The sequence below is a fragment of the Cervus elaphus genome, chromosome 20 (genome assembly GCF_910594005.1).
Source record: "Cervus elaphus chromosome 20, mCerEla1.1, whole genome shotgun sequence".
Classification (NCBI taxonomy): domain Eukaryota; kingdom Metazoa; phylum Chordata; class Mammalia; order Artiodactyla; family Cervidae; genus Cervus; species Cervus elaphus.
The window spans coordinates 45,016,266-45,037,505 of record NC_057834.1 but is presented as its reverse complement, the minus strand read 5'-3'; the positions used below and the strand labels follow the sequence as shown (position 1 = coordinate 45,037,505).

General features: G+C 38.8%; 1 protein-coding gene across 3 annotated transcripts in view; it reads right to left on the bottom strand.

Moving 5' to 3' along the window:
• Positions 1 to 10,991, bottom strand: part of FMO5 (flavin containing dimethylaniline monoxygenase 5) — a 39,102-nt gene extending 28,111 nt beyond the window's left edge. For 2 of the 3 annotated variants that reach the window (XM_043878039.1, XM_043878042.1), the window contains exons 1-2: positions 10,552 to 10,991; positions 10,273 to 10,449 (exon numbers count right to left, since the gene is read on the bottom strand). In XM_043878039.1, coding sequence (XP_043733974.1) covers positions 10,273 to 10,407 — 135 coding nt within the window. In that variant the 5' untranslated portion in view covers positions 10,408 to 10,449; positions 10,552 to 10,991. The remainder of the gene's footprint in view (positions 1 to 10,272; positions 10,450 to 10,551) is intronic. The other variant, XM_043878040.1, reaches the window with a different exon arrangement.
• Between the last annotated feature and the right edge of the window lie 10,249 nt (positions 10,992 to 21,240).

Sequence of the window (21,240 nt, the reverse complement as noted above, 5' to 3'; positions counted from 1 at the left end):
GATGATATGACTGTCTGTCTATGTAGGAAATTCCAAAGAATTTTTAAAAGTTCCTGGAACTAATAAGCAATTAGAGCAGGGCTGCAGGCTACAGTGGTAATATATAAAAGCTAACTGCTTTCCTATATACCAGAAAGGAAAAATTGGACTTTGATATTAAATACCAAACCATTTATAATAAGACTCCCCAAATTAAATGCTTAGGTAAAAATCTAACAAAATATGTATGAGACTTATATCCAGGTAATATAAAACACAGAAGAAGAAAATCAAAGATATAAATAAATGAAAACATATTCTATACTCATAGATTGGAAGACTCAATATTGTTAAGATGTCAGTTTTCCCAACTTGATCTATACATTCAATGCAGTCCCAGTCAATATCCCAGCTAGCTATTTTGTAGATGTTGACAAACTGATTCTAAATTTTATGTGGAAAGACAAAAAGCCTAGAATAGCCAACTTTGCTCTTCGGTGTGGACTGTGCGCAGTGAATTTCTTCCAATGAGTACAGTATGACACAGGAGGAAAAAAGAGAAACTTCACAGTGACAAACCCTGATAAACACCATTTCAAGGCAGGTCGTCAAGGTTAACATCAATCAGTGTGATAAGTGTGATAGAGTGTAGCATTCATATGATGTGATGAGAATGGCACTCTACCTCTAAGGTCTTCCTCCCCAAAATTCATAACCCCAGTCTAACCATGATGAAAACATCAGACAAATCCCAGCTGAGGGATTTTCTATAAAATATCTAACCAGTGATTCTCAAAACTGTCAAGGTTATCAAAAACAAGGAAAGGCTAAGAAACTGACACAGCCATGAGGAGCCTAAGGAGACACGACAGCTGGAACAGAGAAAGGTCATTAGGAAAAATAAGCCCAAATAAATCTGAATAAAGCATGGACTTCAGTTAATAATAATGTATCAGTATTGGTTCACTAATTATGACAAATGTTATCACACTAATGTAAGATGTTAATAATATCTGGACATGAGGTATATGGGAACTCTGTACTATTTTCCTAATAATCCTGCAAACCTAACACAGTTCTAAAATTAAAGTTTATTTAAACATATTGTTTGTATAGCACATTAAAAAATTAATTAGTGGTTAGGTCCTTTTGAAAACAAGGTGTTTGTGAGGGCAGGGGTAGAAATATTCCTAACTATTAAATTTGACTTCATTCATTCAGCAGATATTTCTAAAGTAATAAAAACACTATATTAGGGACTCCCCTGGTGGTCCAGTGGCTAAAACGCCACACTGTACCAAAGTAGAGGGCACGGGTTCGATCCCTGTTTAGGAAACTAGGTCCCACATGCCACATCTAATAGTTCTCATGCTGCAACTAAAGATCCTGCATGCTGCAACCAAGACCCAGCACTGCCAAAACAAAACAAAACAAAACAAAAAACCCCACTATCTTAATGCTAAAACATACACGTCTGTCCTTGTTTTCCAAAGGTTCGAAGTTTCCAAGTAGAAGGAGTAGACCGATGCTTTCCACAGCAGGTCTGTTGGGGGTCACTGAGCTAAATGAATCACAGATCTTACCCCTTATATGTGACAATAATCATATATTTCTATTAATTTTCAAATAATTAAGACAATGAAATATTGTATGTCCACAAAAACCTTCAAGCCCTTCTCAACACCCAACTGGATCCTTGGTAGTGCTTATTACTGTCAGCTCACTACTTTATATGTGAGGGCAGAGCAGTATCAGGTCGGTGAGTAGAAAAAGGAGCTTCCACTCCTACATTTTAGTATTTTCTACCATCAGTGAATAATCTTCCCCTATACAGACATACCTTGATCATATTTCCTGCCAAAGCACATGACTTGTATTGAATAGGAAATTCATGTGAAGAAAGAGAATGGGGACATAGGGTAGTGTAATTTAAACTGAAGGGATCGGAGGCAATAGTAAGGGCAGAAGAACAGAGAAAAATGACTCGCCTTCAGTAGGAGGAATGAGACCAGTGTGGACCTTCTGTTCCTTTGACACTCTCTGAATCCCAGGGACCCCAGCTGTCTCTTAGGACTGTTCTCAATGTTGTCTTCCCACAGGGATCACATGAGGAACTCTCAAATACTAATGCCTGGTCCCTTCTCCCAGAGACCCTGTTTTAATTACTCCTCGTCTAACATGTAGATAAGGTTGAGATCTACTGATAAGAGGTCATGTGCTGGCCCTAGAAAGCTCAGGGCACCAGAGTTTATCCCATCCACCTCAGAAGTCCTTTCTCCACACATTCTTAGCTAAATTGCAAAATACCTGAGGGCTGAGGCAGGAGGTTATATAACTCTGTTTCACCATGCCATCTAATATAGCCTGAGGTCCAGAAATGTTTATTCAATAAACTCTTATTGATTTTGTTTTAAAGATGCAATGTCATCCTCATTTATCACGTGGGAAAGCAGGGGTAAAGGCTGAAGGCCAAAGGTTTCCGTATTGGTTGTGCATTAGAAATAACTAGTGGAGAGTTTTATTGGCACTCCAGACCAATTAAAGCCAGAATGTGGATGGGCTGATAGCAGTATTTGTTAAAGTTTATTAAAGTTCCCATGTGATTGTTCAGTGTGCAGCCAAAGTTAACAGCCACACATTATCAGTTAGTAATAATTGATAAAACCTGTTGAGAAAAATGTTATATTCCAAATTAAAATCATATGTGAATTATCTAGGTTTTCTTATGTAGGCATCTGATTTAAAGTGTTTTGTTATCAAGAACATAATGTGTTTATAACTAAAAAACCTATTAATGAATTTAAATTCAGGTGTCGTAGATAATCTGAAATATAAGCAAGCATTGGCAGATAAAATGTATATTCCACAGAAAATAAAGAGCGTTTATTATAGGTTGAAAAAATTCATTTGATTCAATCATAAAAGAATATTTTAGCTGGATGTATTATAATTTAGCAGATTATTTAGTCACATTCAAAAGTTATGCTAGAACATCTATCCATTTTAAATCACAGTAAAATATTTGTCATATGAGTTTATTGGTTTTATTAAAATAAAATAACCAGTGGTCATACTCAGAAAGAAGGAGCTTATAGAAAGCTAGATTTGGAAAGAGATAGCTGCAGTCTAAATTTAATTTCTTGCTTTGTGATTTTTCTATTCATTATTGAAATGTAGTATAAAAAAAATTGAAAGGACTTCTGGTTAGACCTGACAGATTAAACATACACTGACAGCTCATGTCCTTCCCAAAGCCCCTCTAAAAGGAAAGTAAAGGGCTTAAGAAAATAAACTCAAAAAGACAAAGAAAATGGGAGATAAGTTACAAAATTTGAAAGATTAAAAGCAGATGCATGAGTGCAAACTAACTTAGCAGACCTGAGAAAATGCAATTATAAGTTGGCAGAGGGGAAAACTGAGAAAACTGATTTATACACCAGGAATTCATACTACTCAGAGTTCGAAACACTGGGTACCTCTGGAAATGGGAGTTAAAATGGGGTTAAAAACAAGAGAACTGATTTAAAAATCTGTTTAAGCAGTTGGTTTCCAAGAGCCTGTCCTTCTCACCATATAGCTGGGTTATAGTGCCTGTCTTACATGGCAGCAGTCTAAAGGCAGATTTTCTATAAAGGGTGAAATAAAGGCACCAGGACCGAACACCACAGAATAGTAAAAGGCAGAAGACAGGTGGGTACTCTGTTGAAATCAGGGATCATAAATGAAACTTTTGCATGTTGAATATTGAGACTTCCAATCTTCTCAGTCAGCCCACAGGATGTAGGTAATCAGACATATATTGTCAGAGCAAGAGATGCAAAGAATTTTTTCTAGTGAATGTAAGAAGTCCAAAAAGGAAAGACTTAGAGATAGATTCTTTGGGGGTTCCCCAAGACACGGCTTAGTCAGACCATTCTTCAGTGAGCACCACTGTCAGCAAGCCCCATCCATCCTATTGACCTTTCACTCAGCTCTTTAGTGCCCTACTCTATAACCATGCTAATAAGTGATATTTCATTTTAAAATTTTGATGGTGGTTTTGATTTGCATTTCCCTGAGGATTAATGTTATTGGGCATTATTTCATTTTCCTATTAGCCATTTTTATATCTTCTTTGGAAAAATGTCTACTCAAGCCTTCTGCCCATTTCTTAAATGGATATTTTTTTTTTTAAGCCGTCTGTATGTCTTCTTTGGAAAATGTCTATTAAGTTCCCCTTTCCTGATTGGTTGTTTCTCTGATGTTAAGTTTTATAAGCTCCTTATTTTGGATGTAAACCCCTTATCAGATATGTATTTTGCAAATATTTTTCTCCCATTCTACAGGTTGCCTTTTCATGTTGTTGAGTTTTTCTTTCTTTTTTTTTTTTGGCTGTACAAAATCTTCAGTTTGATGTAATCCTGCTTTTTTATTTTTTCTTTTGTTACTTGTGTTTTTGGTATCATATTCAAAAGAAATTGCCAACACTAAAGTCAATGGACTTTTTACCACTGTTTTCTTCTAGAATTTTTGTGTCTTCAGGTCTTACATTTAAGTCTTTAGTCCATTTTGACTTAGCTTTGGTGAGTGGTGTACGACAGGGGTCCAATTTCATCTTTGTGTATGCGTGGGCATGTACTTTTGCTAGTGTCATTTACTGAAGGGACTGTCTTTTCCCCATTGGGTATTCTTGGGTCTTTTATGAAATATTAGTTGGCTGTATACTCATGGGTTTATTTCTGGCCCTGAATTCTGTTCCATTGGTATGGGTGTCTATTTTTATGCCAGTACCTCTGTTTTAATTACTGTGGCTTCATAATATAGTTTGAAATTAGGAAGTGTGATGCCTCCATTTTTTTTTTCCCCCTTTGGTTTTTTTTTTTTTTTTTTCTGTTAGGATTGATTTACCTATTTGAAGTCTTCTGTGGTTCAATATAAATTTTGGATTTTTTTCTATTTTTATGAAAAATGTTTTGGAATTTGATAGGGATTGCAATGAATCTGTGGGGCTTCCCCTGTGGCTCAGCTGGTAAAGAATCTATATCCACTTGCAATGAATCTATAGATGACTTTCAGTAGTATAGCCATTTTAACAACAATATTAACTTTTCTGATCCATGGACATAGCATATTTTTTCAGTTATATGTCTTTTTCAGTTTCTTTCATCAATATTTTATAGTTTTCAGTGTACAGATCTTTCACCTCCTAACTATCTTATAGGTTTGAAATGACAAATGGGATTGCTTTAAAAAATTTTTTTCAGATAGTTCATTGTTGGCATATGTTCAACTGATTTTTATGTATCAATTTTGTATCCTGAAACTTTACTGAATTTGTTTATTAATTCTGGGTTTTTTTGTGTGAATTCTTTAGGATTTTCTATATATAGGATCATGTCACCTGCAAACGGAGATACTTCTTTCTGATTTGAATTTTTTTTTCTTGCTGAATTGGTCCATTAGGACTTCAGTACTATGTTGAATTCGAAGGCAATGGCAACCCACTCCAGTACTCTTGCCTGGAAAATCCCATGGACAGAGGAGCCTGGTAGGCTGCAGTCCATGGGGTCGCTGAGAGTCAGACACGACTGAGTGACTTCACATTCACTTTTCACTTTCATGCATTGGAGAAGGTAATGGCAACCCACTCCAGTGTTCTTGCCTGGAGAATCCCAGGGACGGGGGAGCCTGGTGGGCTGTCGTCTATGGGGTTGCACAGAGTCGGACACGACTGAAGCGACTTAGCAGCAGCAGTAGCAGCAGCTCTATAGTTAACCTTCTAAGTATTTTTGTATCCATTCAGTTGTCTTTTTTGGAGGGCGATATATTTAAGAATTTAAAAGACCTATCCATCTAAGAGTGGTTATTACTTAATTTTTTTTTAATCAAAATGTATTAAACATGCCTTACTTTATATTATATTGTATCAATATGGTATCTTTGTATAACATATACACTTTAGAACTTTACTACTCAAAGTGTAATTATCAGCAGGATCAACATCACTTGGGGGCTTATTTGAAATATAGCATCTTGGCACCATCCCCAGATTAATGAATCAGAATGTACATTTTAGCAAAATGTCCAGTGATTCATTTTAATTTTCAAGTTTCAGAGGCACTGCTGCTGCTGCTGCATTGCTTCCGTTGGTATGCATTGAGATTTTTTAAATTTAACTAAAATTAAAAATTATTCTACAGCATTGCATACTTATTAAAGCCTCAACATTTCCCAAGCGATTTATCATTTTAAGCCACTTTGTTTATAAAGTAATACTGTAGTAATGAACATTAAAGCGATATGTCTCACTTCACTACCTATGTTTCACCCTCAGTCTGATCTAACATTAATGAAGAGGTCAAGAAGAAAGGCATGTATCCTGAATCCCTGAGACCTATTACAAAAAAGAAAATGGAAGCCCTGAGTCCCCAGTGACTTACTGGACACCTTGTAGCAACAGTGGAATTCCAATATGCTTGGGATGAGCTTATATAAATGAAACCCCCAATGAAATTACAAAAATGTGAGAGGGGTAGGGTGGGGGAGAAGGCTCCAAATAACAAGCAAGGAGGTGAAAGAAAAGCAGATCTCAAAGGAAATGTTTGAGGAAACCAGCATCAACAAGTCAAACAGGCTTAATTTGCAATTAACAAATGTTAACAAATACCTCAGGTGTCACAACTGTGTAACTGGAATATGTGAGAATGAAGGTCTATTTCCACAAGCAGTCTAAGCAGCCACCCAAGAAATTTTCCTTCTCAAGGATTCATTTATAAAATGCAAATATGTTTGGTGTCTAATACATGCCAGGCATGGCCTTTGGCTCTAGAATTCTAGTGGTGCGTATGTGTGTGTGTATAATAGGTGTAAAAAATATATGTTATATATTATAGACACAGATGTGGTCTGTCTTAACAGACGTCAGAGCATTACGATGAAATATAGCTTATTTATTTTCAAGTAAGCAGTTCATAAGGTGTTGAAATTTTGCCAAGAGTATCATCAGAACAAACTGCAAGTTGAGTTTTTAACAGAGAAGAAGTTTAAGCCACTTTGGAGATAAATGCTAGAAACCTGATAATCAGGTAGGATGGTGAACCTTTAACCAATTTCCTACCTGATCAGTAGTTGCCAAACCTGCCTAGGATGCTTACCAGACGCCAAATACGTGGGCCCTACATTTGGCCTACTGAATAACAACCGATGTGTAGCACTTACTGTGCCACTGTTATTAGTGATGACATAATTATTCACTTAACCTCCACAATAATTCTGTGAAGCGGGTATCTCCTTCTTAAAGATGATAACATAGAGGTACAGAGAGATTTAATGATTTTCCCCAAAGTCACAGTAATGCTTCTTGGTGGAGTCACAGTAATGCTTGTTGTTGGAGACACAGGATTTGAACCCAGACTATGCCCTTAAACTCTACACTATGTTATGGCTGGGTTTCTAAAGTAAAATTTTCTATTGATTACAAAATATTAATAAACAGCCTTCTCAGTCCATGTGCAAGACTGACTATGACCGAGGCAGGGGTGGTGTGCTAAGGGGTGATCACCCTAGATCTGAATAAGAACTATTGTCAGTCAGTTGCCAAGACAGAGGCAAGATGCACAACAGCAGGAATGCTGTGAAACCACTTTGAAGTAGCTAACAAACACTGTTTGTCTTTATGAAATATGAAACAAATCTGGACACCTTAATACCATTCACTGGCTTTAAAAAGTGAGTTTAAAAGCAAACCCAGTGGATGTTGCTTTGGAGGCAGTTAAGGAGCTTAATATTCTTTGACAAATAACAAGCTTAACTATCATTAAGTTAGATGATACCTTAATATGTTAGTTGCAGGGCTGGGTGTGCATATTAAAGCAACAACTTTATCTGTGCAAGGACAAGAAAGCCTAGTTGCATGTGCCTGCTGCCCTCCTCTGAAGATAGGACTACTCATTTGATTTCCCAAGCAAAAAAAAAGCTCAAAGAATTTTTTGATTCTTTTAGGCCAGATTTTATATCCTATTCAGGGACTGGAATTATTAGAGAATTGTTCAAAGTTACTAGAATTTTTAAAAGAAAGGAAGAAACAAACAAACAAACTAAAACAGTAAGATTAGAGGAGGAATTCCTGGAAGGAGCTGTAAACTATATTCTAGATCACTTACTGATTAATGCAGACCAAGAGTAACCATTCTAAATTGTCTTGCCACTTCACATATTGTCATTTTGTTACACCCTGGTGTCGGGAGCCGTTATGGGGGGTTCCGCCCGTGACAAGGTCATGAAGAAAATACCGGGCAGGCAAGGCCATCCGGGATCCCATCCATGACGAGGTCACCAGGAAAAAACCTGACAGGCAAGGCCGTCTAGGATAAGGGACCCTCCAGGTTGGCCTCGGCCTCTACCCCACCCTGTATCCTCCCCGCTTTTTCTGCTGCTGTTCTTGTTTGCCCTGTTGCAGATTCTTGTGTTGCCTGCCGAGAGCTCTCCTGCTCCTCTTTCACTGAATGAGGACCAACTTAAAACCCTAATTAATAAATCTTCTGGACACTGGTACCCTATGAAGGGACCAGAGATGAAGAAAATGCTTCAATTCAAACCCTTTTGCTGGCATTCTGGCTTGTTTGATAAATATGTGCTCTCATTGCACAAAATGCTCTTGATTGTTCCAAACATCCTAAGCACAGTATGCTAACAAAAACTATTAAGCGTAGGCCCCTTCACGCGGTGAAAAAAGCTCCACAAATATGATAGCCACAAATGTGCCTAACAAAAAACACTTTAGATAGAGATTAGCTGGCGACTTCTTGCAGGTGGTTAACTTTTAGACTAAGAGCCTGTTTTTTGCCATATCTGCTGTTTCTGCAGTCCTTCGCCTTTCTCTTCTGTAAAAATGTAATCCTATCTAGTTCCCATAAAGATGACGCTTATTAGAAAGGAAATAGATTAATTATAAGAAAAACAGGGTTGGCTACTGAAGTTGCTTAAGCCACACCAGGTGCAAGCCATAAAATGTTAGCAGGCCTGAAGGCCAAATGATAAGAGAGACTCTTGTGAACGAAAAAGTATGTGGGTGACGTCCTGTTTCTGTTGAAGTTCAAGTTGCTGTAAATGTTTTGAGATGACCTGTGTGTAAGCAACATGCACTTCCCCCAAAGATGTTGTTAAGGGTATAAAGGGGCCGTGCAAAAATAAACTTCAGACTTAGCCCCGAGCTTTGTGTCACTCTCTCTCTCATTCGCCGACGCCGTTCATCCTGAGGGTTCCCCTGGATCCTTCTGGGGATGGACCCCGGCACCCTGGAACCACGGAGATTGTTGCCCTCTTCCAGATAGCAGCAAAACTTATTACAGACACTCCCCAGCTTACTTACCATGATTCAACTTGTGATTTTTTTTACTTTACAATAGTTTAAAAGCAATATTCATTCAATAGACAGCATATTTCAAATTTTGAATTTGAATCTTTTCCTGGGTTAGCAATATTTCGTACCATACTCTGATGCTTTTCGGCAGAGGCAGCTTCCACCCAGTCACAGATCAGGAGGGTAAACAACTGATCAGTTTACAACCATTCTGGCTTTCATGTTCAGTACAGTATTCAATAAATTATAAAATATTCAACACTTTATTATAAAATAGGCTTTGTGTGAGATGATTTTGCCTGTGTAGTCTAATCTGAGTGTTTTGAGCACATTTAAGGTAGGCTAGGTGCAGCTATGATGTTAAGGTGTGGTTTAGTCACTAAGTTGTGTCCAACTCTTGCAACCCCATGGATTGTAGCCCACCAGTATCCTCTGTCCATGGGATTTCCCAGGCAAGAGTACTGGAGTGGATTGCCATTTCCTTCTCCAGGGGATCTTCCTAACCCAAGAATCAAACCTGCCTCTCCTGCACTGCAGGTGGGCTCTTGCATTGTAGTAGGTCTTCTGCATAGCAGGCAGGTTCTTTACCAAGTTAGGTGTATTAAATGTATTTTGAGCTTAGGATATTTTCAATTTATGATGGGCTTATCAAGATGTAATTTCATTGTCAATCAAGAAGATCTGTAAATGAAAATGATATCTGTGCCATTTTCATAGTCATCAGTAAAGGAAAAAAAAACAAAGTGATACTTCTGTCCCATGTTTGCTTCCAGCCTCGGGAAAGAGGAATCTGCATAGAACCTGAGGTGATGGTTGCTGAGAAGGGATCAGCAAGCTGAAGTCTAGCAGGCTGAATCACTATGAAGCCCATCATATTTTCTGACACAAGATAAAATATCTTTTGCACCTAGTTACAGCCAGAGTTCCAAGTATTAAGGAACCAGGAGGTTTACCTGGAACCGCCACAGCCCTCCGATGTCATGAGACCTTTCAAAGCAGAGGGGCTCCAAGCCTTCTTCCAGGCAGCACTTGATAGAGCTGAGCCCACTCACACCTGCCCCAATCACAGCAACTCTTTTCTTGGCCATGGTCTCCAGAGATTTTCACGGGGCTGCGTTAGTGTAACCTGTCTGAAAGAAAGGATGACAAAAGATAGAAAACACACATCAGTTAACATCTTTCAGTAACACCTGGCCGTGGCGTCAATAAATAAAGGCTGAAACAGCAGATACCTTTGAGGAAGCCAGATAGCGGTGTCCTCCTAGCCACAGGGAATTACTACACCTTGGATGGGAGAGCCCTGCGGCTACAAGACCCAGAGCTGAGACCCAGAGCTGAGAGGTTGGCTGTGATACTCGAAATCAATGCCTTTGCCTCAACACCAGCAGATCCTACCGCTGCGATCTGCAGCACACTGCAATTTTAGCTCTTTTCAAAGATAAAGCAACAAACTACCAACATCAGCAATAGCCAATGGGGAGGGGCTGTTCGGCTCCACACCTCTCAGCCGGCACCCCGCCCACTCAGCCGCACCCTTTACCCCAGCTGAGGGAATAAAAAGTGGGCCAACCCGCTTTAAGCAGGAAGGATTAACTCTACAACCTCTCCGTTTTTCAGCTGCACACGCTCAAACTCTCAAATACTCCCCGGGGGAGATCCAAGCAGCCAGAATTTCCGTCCTTGGCTTCTCCCATTCACTTTTAACTTCCTGGTGTTTGTCTTAAAGTGACAGGCGCCTACTGGTGAAGGGAAACTGTCAACAACACCACCAAGCAAGTCTTGCTCCAAAAGCTTAAGTGGAGAGCATCTGTCTTTGGGGAGATCTGATAAATCACTTCGGGGCCTCCTTGTCCACTTTCGGCCTCAACCCCCAAAATTGGATCTTTGGTTCTATGCTTGTTATTCAGTCACTCAGTCGTGGCTTACTCTTTGCTACCCCATGGACTGCAGCACCCCAGGTTTCCCTGTCTTTCACTGTCTCCCAGGGCTTGCTCAAACTCATGTCCATTGAGTCGGTGATGCCATCCAACCATCTCACCCTCTGTCATCTCCTTCTCCTCTTTCCTTCAATCTTTCCCAGCATCAGGGTCTTTTCTGATGAGTCGGCTCTTTGCATCAGGTGGCCAAAGTATTGGAGCTTCAGCATCAGTTCTTCCAAATTAATAATCAGGGTTGATTTCCTTTAGGGCTAACTGGTTGGATCTCCTTGCAGTCCGAGGGACTCTCAAGACTCTTCTCCAACACCACAGTTCAAAAGCATCAATTCTTCACGCCCACCCAGGGATGCCCCCTCTGCTGTTTGGGCTTCCCTGGTGGCTCAGCGGCTAAAGAATCTGCCGGCAATGCAGGAGACCTGGCTTCAATCCCTGGGTTGGGAAGATCCCCTGGAGAAGGAAATGGCAACCCACTCCAGTACTCTTGCCTGCAGAATTTCTTGGGCAGAGGAGATTGGGCAGGCTACAGTCCACCGAGTTGTCAAGAATCTGACACAACTGAGCAAGTTTCACTTCACTTCAAAATGGTTCTATGCTACTGATAGAAATTTACTTTAAAATATCCATGCACTGACCTGGGTGCTGGGCTACAGTGAGGAGTGAGTGGATTGTTGTCTACTTAGAGGAGCTTAGAGTTTAGTAGGGAGGACAATACACAAACATAATTTCAAAAGACTAAAAATACTTTTAAAAGGCTCTTTTTCTCACACAGTTACCTGTGCAATTAAAAACACAAAATATCCACTTTTAAAAAGTAACAGATTTTTTCACATCATGCAGAAAAGACCAATATAATGATACAGGACTTCACACACTGGGTCAGAACCAGGGTCCATTCAACCCAGCAGTCTGCTTTGACAGGTGTAAGGGGTTCTGGGAGAGGTAGGTTACGGCGGACACCATGCATCTGTGTGCACCTTGCACTACTACCTGAGTCAGCGTGACTGAAGATGGTCTGATGCCAATGATGCCAATACTGGGTTTTGACTGACCTTACCCCAAAAGTATCCTTCCCAGACCAATGGTTATTTTTCAAGGGTTTACCTTGTATGGTGCAACAGACGTAATTGGGAATGGACACATGTAATCTTCTGAGCATTTTCATAATGTGTGTGTTTTGCAAGTGAAAATGCAGAGAGGTACACTGGCAGTCTGGCTTTGGGCCTGTGTGTCAATCACCATATATAATTCTCCTTTATGAGGATATCTTTTACATCTAATTTAGTCACAAGTCTTTCTTCCATTTCTCATCTCTCTTTTCTTTGCCTAAATCCTGCCTTTACAGTTTATACTTTTGTTGAACTGCTCTTAGCTGATCATAGCTTATCTTATTTTGACTACTTTAAAATATGTTTAAAAATAGATCTTTGGTTTGGGAAATCATTTGGCTCCATCAGGAAGACTTCTGCTCACAATATGGTCTGAATTATATGAAAACACAGACACATACATGTGCAGTGGGGAACACATGACATCAACATAGCCCAATGGGAGAATAAAGGGAAAGAAGCTTAAGGATAGAGTTTAAATTCTCAGTAATTTTAAAAAGTGGGGTTTTTTTAAATGTGGTCCTGTCTTTTTTGATATGGTTCTTATTTATCAAAATGCCATTTATCTCTCAAGAGTGACATTAAAATGAGCTAATCAAAAATTTCTCATTTTTCTAAAAATGCCACTATTTACTATTGTTCTGGATTATTTTCTCACTTTGCTTCAGAAATCTCTTATTTAACTAGTGTCCTTACCATCAAATACCACAAAATAGAATGCCTTCTGTCACCAAATATCTTTTCTTCTGTCTAATGCTACTTTCTCCTAGAAAGAAAAAGCAGGGTCTTTTCTTTTTTCCATTACCGAAATGAATCTTCCTTGAGATTTCAGAATATTAATCTCTCATCTTATCACTGCCCAAGAGTTATGGTGGTGGAAGGGCCACTGAATACTAAAGAAGAAGAAGTTCTCATACAATCATCCTGTCTCTTCTACTAGACCATGATTTATTGGGTATTGGAGAAGCAAGTGACTTCCTTTGTGTTAATGAGGTGCTCAACTACAAGAAACCAATCCATGTCTGAGGGAGGTGATTACATTACCCAGAGATCCCTGAGTTTGAGATGGATTTGGCACCTGGATGGAATTTGGAGTTGTCTCCCTTGGGGTGGGGATGAGCAGAACAGAAGGAAGAACACAGAATTTTAGTGACTAGCGGGGTGTCAGACTGCTAACTCTTCATTGAAATCTGTTTTCCTCGTATTACAGCATTGTAGGACTGTAAGTGGGATGGGGCTGCCCAAATAGCAACTGTATTTCCCAGTTTCCCTTGCAGCTACTTGTCTAAGTTTGACTAAGTCCTCACTTAGGAATGTAAAAAGAGGTGATTAGGCAAGTTCTGCCCAATCTATTTAAAAAGGCAGTAGTTTGCCCTGGCTTGCCCTGGACTTCTGACCAATTTTCTTACCTGTGGCCTAGAATATTGATAACTAGAGAGACCTTTGGAAACTGTGTATTGAAGTAGGTCCACCATCAGATTGGGGCTCTAAAAGACTGGATCTCCTAATCTGATCTATTAATCTTGGTCAGTTATATGAGAAATAATAAATTGCTATTTTGTTTGTGCTATTGAATTTTCAATTTTGCTTTTTACAACTGCTTTTACAACTTTTTACAACTCTAATTAATCTTCGCATCAATCTTTTTTGGACCTGTAGCTTTTTAAAGACTAATATCTTTCATAAAAGTTTTCAGTTATAAATGTGAACTTACAATAGGTACTTTTAAACATAAAATTCTAAAAAGTGTTTTAATGCAACCATTTTATATACTGGAAGTATAACCTAAAATTAAATTATTTATAAATTGGATAATTTTGAATTCACTAGAGATACCTAGTGATAGGAAAATTAATGAATATGTTTATAAACTGAATAGTAGCCTGTCCCTACTGAATCAGTTTTACCATTTCAGAATAATACAAGAATTACCTTTAAAAGTTAGTATTTTAAAATGTGATTTTATTTTAATGCTCTACTACTTTCACTGTCTTGTAATTAATTACTTTCAAACTTGGCATGGATGTCATTTTTTAATTCTTCTGAAATGTTTTAAACCTTAACTCAAATTTTCTGTCTATTTAGGCTAACTGCAAATTTGCAAGTGAGTATATACAAACTCAGGTTTCCCTGGTATTTCAGCTGGTAAAGAATCTGCCTGCAATGCAGGAGACCCCGGTTCGATCCCTGGGTTGCGAAGATCTCCTGGAGGAGGTCATGGCAAACCACTCCAGTATTCTTGCTTGGAGAATGCCCATGGGCAAAGGAGTCTGGCAGGCTACAGTCCATGGGGTTGCAAAGAGTCCAACACGACCGAGTGACTAAGCACAACACATATATACGCTCAAATTTGACTAAAGTTTTTCTACAGAGGAAAGGCAGGCAGAGGACATGCTGGGGTGCTCGTTTCAGGTGTGCTTCCTATGCATCCAGTGCTGCATGCCATGCTCTTGTGCACAAAAACAAGCAATGGAAGACCCTTCCCTTCGTGATTTTCAAAGATGAGTGGACACACAGAATGTAAACCAATCAAAAAGATTTAAAGATACTTAAAAATACCATAAAAAAAAAAAGCAGATGGAAAGTCTCCAATGATGGGGAATACATGTAAATCCAAGGCTGATTCATGTCAGTGTATGACAAAAACAACTACAATATTGTAAAGTAATTAGCCTCCAACTAATAAAAATAAATGGGAAAAAAAAAGAAATGGCTGGGTTCTGAAAAGTTAAGCAATTTTAATAAATTGTTGAAAATCAGAATACATTTCCCCTTAGCAACTGTATCTTTTTCCATGGTTAAGGCACTGGAAATGTTGTGAAAACCAACTGAGGCACAAAAGAAAATCAGTTAAAATTCTGGATCAGTGGGGAATGGAAATTTTGTGGTGATGGCTCAATCACATAGAGAAGAACAACAGTCATATCAGATGAGTCTCTGGGGCTCTTGTCTTTCCATTCATTCCTCAGACACAGGGTCCTGCTGACCTGCACATCAGCGACTGTTGAGATGTGGTCTAGGGTAGGGACAGTACAGATCATGAGAAGTAGATGATTCTAGGAATGGTTCAGAGGTAGATTGACCGTAACGATGGATGTGGAGCAGAGGAGTCATACAGAGGTTTCTTGTGCACTTTCCCGGCCAATACCCACCTCCAGAAGCAGGCATTATTTTCTTTTATCACTGTAGATTCCTTTCATTTTTGTTTATTTTTTTATTACTGAGGTATAATTGACATATATTTAGTTTCTGGGGTTCAGAATTTATACATCGGAATATATTTCTATATGGTGAAATGGTGAAATGATCACCACAATAAGTCTGGAGAACACCTGATACTTTAATTTGTTCTTGAACATCATATAAATTGTACAGTACATACTTTCTATTCTTGGAATCATTACACAATGTAGTGTTTTTAAGTTTTATCCATTCTCTTATTGATGAATATTTGGATTATTTCCACTTTTTGGTGTAATGAAGAAGGTGTTTTATTCTTGAACAAGTCTTTTGTTTTTTGGATTTCTGGTCTCAGTTTTCTTGTGTGCTCAAGTGGAATTGCGGAGTCATCAGTTCAGTCAGTCAGTTCAGTCGCTCAGTCTTGTCTGACTCTTTGTGACCCCATGAGCCTCAGCACGCCAGGACTCCCTGTCCATCACCAACTCCCGGAGTTTACTCAAACTCATGTCCATCGAGTCAGTGATGCCATCCAGCTATCTCATCCTCTGTCGTCCCCTTCTCCTCCTGCCCCCAATACCTCCCAGCATCAGGGTCTTTTCCAATGAGTCAACTCTTTGCATGAGGTGGCCAAAGTATTGGAGTTTCAGCTTCAGCATCAGTCCTTCCAATGAACACCCAGGACTGATCTCCTTTAGGATGGACTGGTTGGATATCCTTGCAGTCCAAAGGACTCTCAAGAATATTCTCTAACACCACAGTTCGAAAGCATCAATTCTTCAGTGCTCAGCTTTTTTCACAGTCCAACTCTCACATCCATACATGACCACTGGAAAAACCATAGCCTCGACTAGATGGACCTTTGTTGGCAAAGTAATGTCTCTGCTTTTTAATATGCTATCTAGGTTGGTCATAACTTTCCTTCCAAGGAGTAAGCGTCTTTTAATTTCATGGCTGCAATCACCATCTGCAGTGATTTTAGAGCCCCCAAAAAATAAAGTGTGTCACTGCTTCCATTGTTTCCCTATCTATTTCCCCATGAAGTGATGGGACCAGATACCATGATCCTGGTTTTCTGAATGTTGAGCTTGAAGCCAACTTTTTCACTCTCCTCTTTCACTTTCATCAAGAGGCTTTTTAGTTCCTCTTCACTTTCTGTCATAAGGGTGGTATCATCTGCATATATGAGGTTACTGATATTTCTCCCGGCAATCTTGATTCCAGCTTGTGCTTCTTCCAGCCCAGTGTTTCTCATAATGTACTCTGCATATAAGTTAAATAAGCAGTGTGACAATATACAGCCTTTATGTACTCCTTTTCCTATTTGGAACCAGTCTGTTGTTCCATGTCCAGTTCTAACTGTTGCTTCCTGATCTGAATATGGGTTTCTTAAGAAGCAGGTCAGGTGGTCTGGTATGCCTATCTCTTTCAGAATTTTCCACAGTTTATTGTGATCTACACAGTCAAAGACGTTGGTATAGTGAATAAAGCAGAAATGGATATTTTTCTGGAACTCTCTCACTTTTTCAATGATCCAGCAGATGTTGGCAATTTGATCTCTGATTCCTCTGCCTTTTCTGAAACCAGCTTGAATATCTGGAAGTTCTCGGTTCACGTATTGCTGAAGCCTGGCTTGGAGAATTTTGAGCATTACTTTACTAGCATGTGAGAGGAGTGCAATTGTGCGGTAGTTTGAGCATTCTTTGGGATTGCCTTTCTTTGGGATTGGAGTGAAAACTGATCTTTTCCAGTCCTGTGGCCGCTGCTGAGTTTTCCAAAGTTGCTGGCATATTGTGTGCAGTACTTTCACAGCATTATCTTTTAGGATTTTAAATAGCTCAACTGGAATTCCATCACCTCCACTAGCTTTGTTCATAGTGATGCTTTCTAAGGCCCACCTGACTTCACATTCCAGGATGTTTGGCTCTAGGTGAGTGATCACACCATCGTGATTATCTGGGTTGTGAAGATCCTTTTTGTACAGTTCTTCTGTGTATTCTTGCCACCTCTTCTTAATATCTTCTGGTTCTGTTAGGTCCATACCATTTCTGTCCTTTATCAAACCCATCTTTGCATGAAATGTTCCCTTGGTATCTCTAATTTTCTTTAAGAGATCTCTAGTCTTTCCCATTCTATTGTTTTCCTATATTTCTTAGCATTGAATGCTGAGGAAGACTTTCTTATCTCTCCTGGCTATTCTTTGGAACTCTGCATTCAAATGGGAATATCTTTCTTTTTCCCCTTTGCTTTTTGCTTCTCTTCTTTTCACAGCTATTTGTAAAGCCTCCTCAGACAACCATTTTGCCTTTTTGCATTTCTTTTCCATGGGGATGGTCTTGATCCCTGTCTCCTGTACAATGTCATGAACCTCCATCCATAGTTCATCAGGCACTCTGTCTATCAGATCTAGTCCCTTAAATCTATTTCTCACTTCCACTGTATAGTCATTTGATTTAGGTCATAGGTAGGTATAATGTTTAACTTAAATTGACAATGCCAAAAAGTTTTCAAAAGAGGTTATGCCATTTATACACTCACTAGCAATGTATAAAAATTCCAAAGTAGTATGGACTATTCCATATAATAGTCCATATAGTAGCTCCATAGCCTCTGAACACTTGGTACTGTTAGCCATACTTGTGGGCATGTGGTATTATCTCATGGTGTTTTTAATTGGAATTTCCCTGATGACTGATGATATTGAACCTCTTTCCACTTAATTTCTTGGCCATTTATAGATCTTTATATATGCAAAGTGTTTGTGAAAACCTTTTGCCCATTTTTAAAAAGTTCAGTGGTTTTAGAACTGAGTTGTAAGAATTCTTTGTGCAATCTGGTTACAAATCGTTTGCAGATATATGTATTTCAAATATTTTCTTCCAGTCTGTGACTTAACTTTTCACTTTCTTTTTTAAAATAATTAATTATTTATTTTTGGCTGTGCTGAGTCTTCATTTCTGCATGTGGGTTTTCTCTTGTATCCACGAGTAGAGGTTACTCTCTAGTTGCGGTGCACAGGCTTCTCATAGCAGTGGCTTCTCTTGTTGTGGAGCACACTCTAGGACATGCAGGCTTCAGTAGTTGTGATGCCCAGGCTCAGCAGTGGTGGTACATGGGCTTAGTTGCTCTGCAATATGTGGGCAGGAATGGAACTGACCAGGTTCCTTTCCTGACCAGGGATGGGCCTCATATACAATTGTAAATGGTATTATTTTTACATTTTCATATTTCAGTTGTTTGTTACAAGTATAAAGAAATACTATTGATATTTGTATATTGACTTTATATCACATGACCTTGCTAAATTCACTTATTCTAGTAGTTTGTATGTTCCTTGGATCTTCTATGTACACGATCATGTCATTTACGAGTACAGTTTTACTATTTCCTTTGCAATTAAATTTTTTTCTCTCCTTATTACACTGACAGGAACTCCAATACAGTGTTGAATAGAAGTGGTGATAATAGATAATCTTGTCTTGTTAGAGGGAAACATTCACTATTTCACCATTGTGATGTTATTTGTATGTTTTAGGTAAATAACTTTATCAAATTGAGAAAGTTTCCTTCTATTCTTAGTTAGCCAATAGTTTTTATTATGAATGGGTGTTACATTTTATAACATGTTTTTTTCTGTATCTTTTTTGGTTGTTGTTAAATTTTAACTAGTTAATTAATTTTTATTTTGGCTGCACTGGATCTTCACTGCTGTGTGGGCTTTCTCTAGTTTCATCGAGCAGGGGCTACTCTAACTGTGGTGCACGGGCTTCTCATTCTGGCGGCTTCTCTTGTTGCAGAGCACGGGCTCTAGGGTGCAGGGGCTTCAAAAGTTGTGCCACGTGAGCAACGTGGTTATGGCACATGGACTTAGTTGCTCTGCAGCATGTGAAATCTTTCTGGACCAGGAGTCAAACTCATGTCCCCTTCATTGGCAGGCAGATTCTTAACCACTGGACCACCAGGAAAGTCCTTTTCTGTATCTTTTAAGATGATCACATTGTTAAAATTATATTGAGTGATTTTTTAAGTGTTAAGCCAGTTATGTCTTTCTAGAATAAACTCACAAAACCATGATATGTATCATTCTTACCTAGCACTGTATTTGATTTGTTAGTATTTCATTTGGAATTTTTTCCCATCTATTTTCTTTATTTCTTTCTTTTTCAGTTTGGCCATGCTGGGTCTTCACTGCGGCACAAGAACTTCTCTAGTTTTGGTGCTTGGGCTACAGGGTGCATGCTGTGCCGTATGACTCAGTAGTTGCAGCTCACTGGCTTCCTTGCACCAAGACAGGTGGGATCTTATTTCCCCTTGTGTGTGTGCAAAGTCACTTCAGTCTTGTCTGACTCTGTGAGACCCTATGGACTGTAGCCCCCCAGGCTCCTCTGTCCATGGGGATTCTCCAGGCAAGAATCCTGGACTGGGTTGCCATTTCCTCCTCCAGCGTTCCTTATATGGCACCTTACAATACATGCTGCTCTTTGCTTCATCACAACCTGGTGTCAGTAGATTGGCTTTCCTGTGTGTAGGCAAGTGAACCCAAATTTTGTTTCGGTAACAGATATCTTATTGTTGATTTCCATTTTAACTCTTCTGTGGTTAAAGAACACATTTCATGTGATTCTAATGCTTTGAAATTGACTACTAGTTTTATGGCTCAGTATATGATATATTTTGTTCGTTGTTCCATATGCACTTGGAAAGATGGTGCAATCTACAGCTGTTGAGTGTAGTTTCCTACAAGTATCAGTTAAGTTGCTTGGTATTGTTACTCAAATGTTCTTTATCCTTACTAATAATTTGTCTGTTTATCCTGTTGATTATTGGGGAGGTATGTTAAAATCTCCAACTCTAATTCTAGGTTTGTCTTTCCCATACAATTCTGTCAATTGTTTGCTTAATAAATTTTGAAGTTATATTATTATGTGCATACACATTTAGGATTATGTATTTCTTCTGTGGAATTTATCTTCTAATTATTATGAATTTCTTTTTTTTCCCTCTGTTACTTCTTCCTTAACATCTTATTTGACCATTAATAATATAACTGCATTAGTTTTCACATGGTTACTGTTTTCACAGAGTATCTTTTCCTGTGTTTTATTTCCAATTATTTATATTTAAATCAATTATATTTAAAGTCTCTCATACTCAGGATATTTTTGGGTCTTTAAAAAAAATAGTCTGACGATCTTTTTCTTTTAAAGAGCTATTATTGTTGTTTAGTCACTAAGTCACGTCTGCTTCTTTTGTGACCCCATGGACTGTATTCCGCAAGGCTTCTCTGTCCATAGGATTTCCTAGGCAAGAATGAATCAGTTATAATGAGATGGATGAAACTGAAGCCCATTATACAGAGGGAAGTAAACCAGAAAGATAAAGACCAATACAGTATACTAACACATATATATGGAATTTAGAAAGATGGTAACGATAACCCTATATGCAAAACAGAAAAAAAGACACAGATGTACAGAACAGACTTTTGGACTCTGTGGGAGAAGGCAAGGGTGGGATGTTTCGAGAGATCAGCATCAAAACATGTATATTATCTAGGGTGAAACAGATCATCAGTCCAGGTTGGATGCATGAGACTAGTGCTCGGGCCTGGTGCACTGGGAAGACCCAGAGGGATCGGGTAGAGAGGGAGGTGGGAGGGGGGATCAGGATGGGGAACACATGTAAATCCACGGCTGATTCA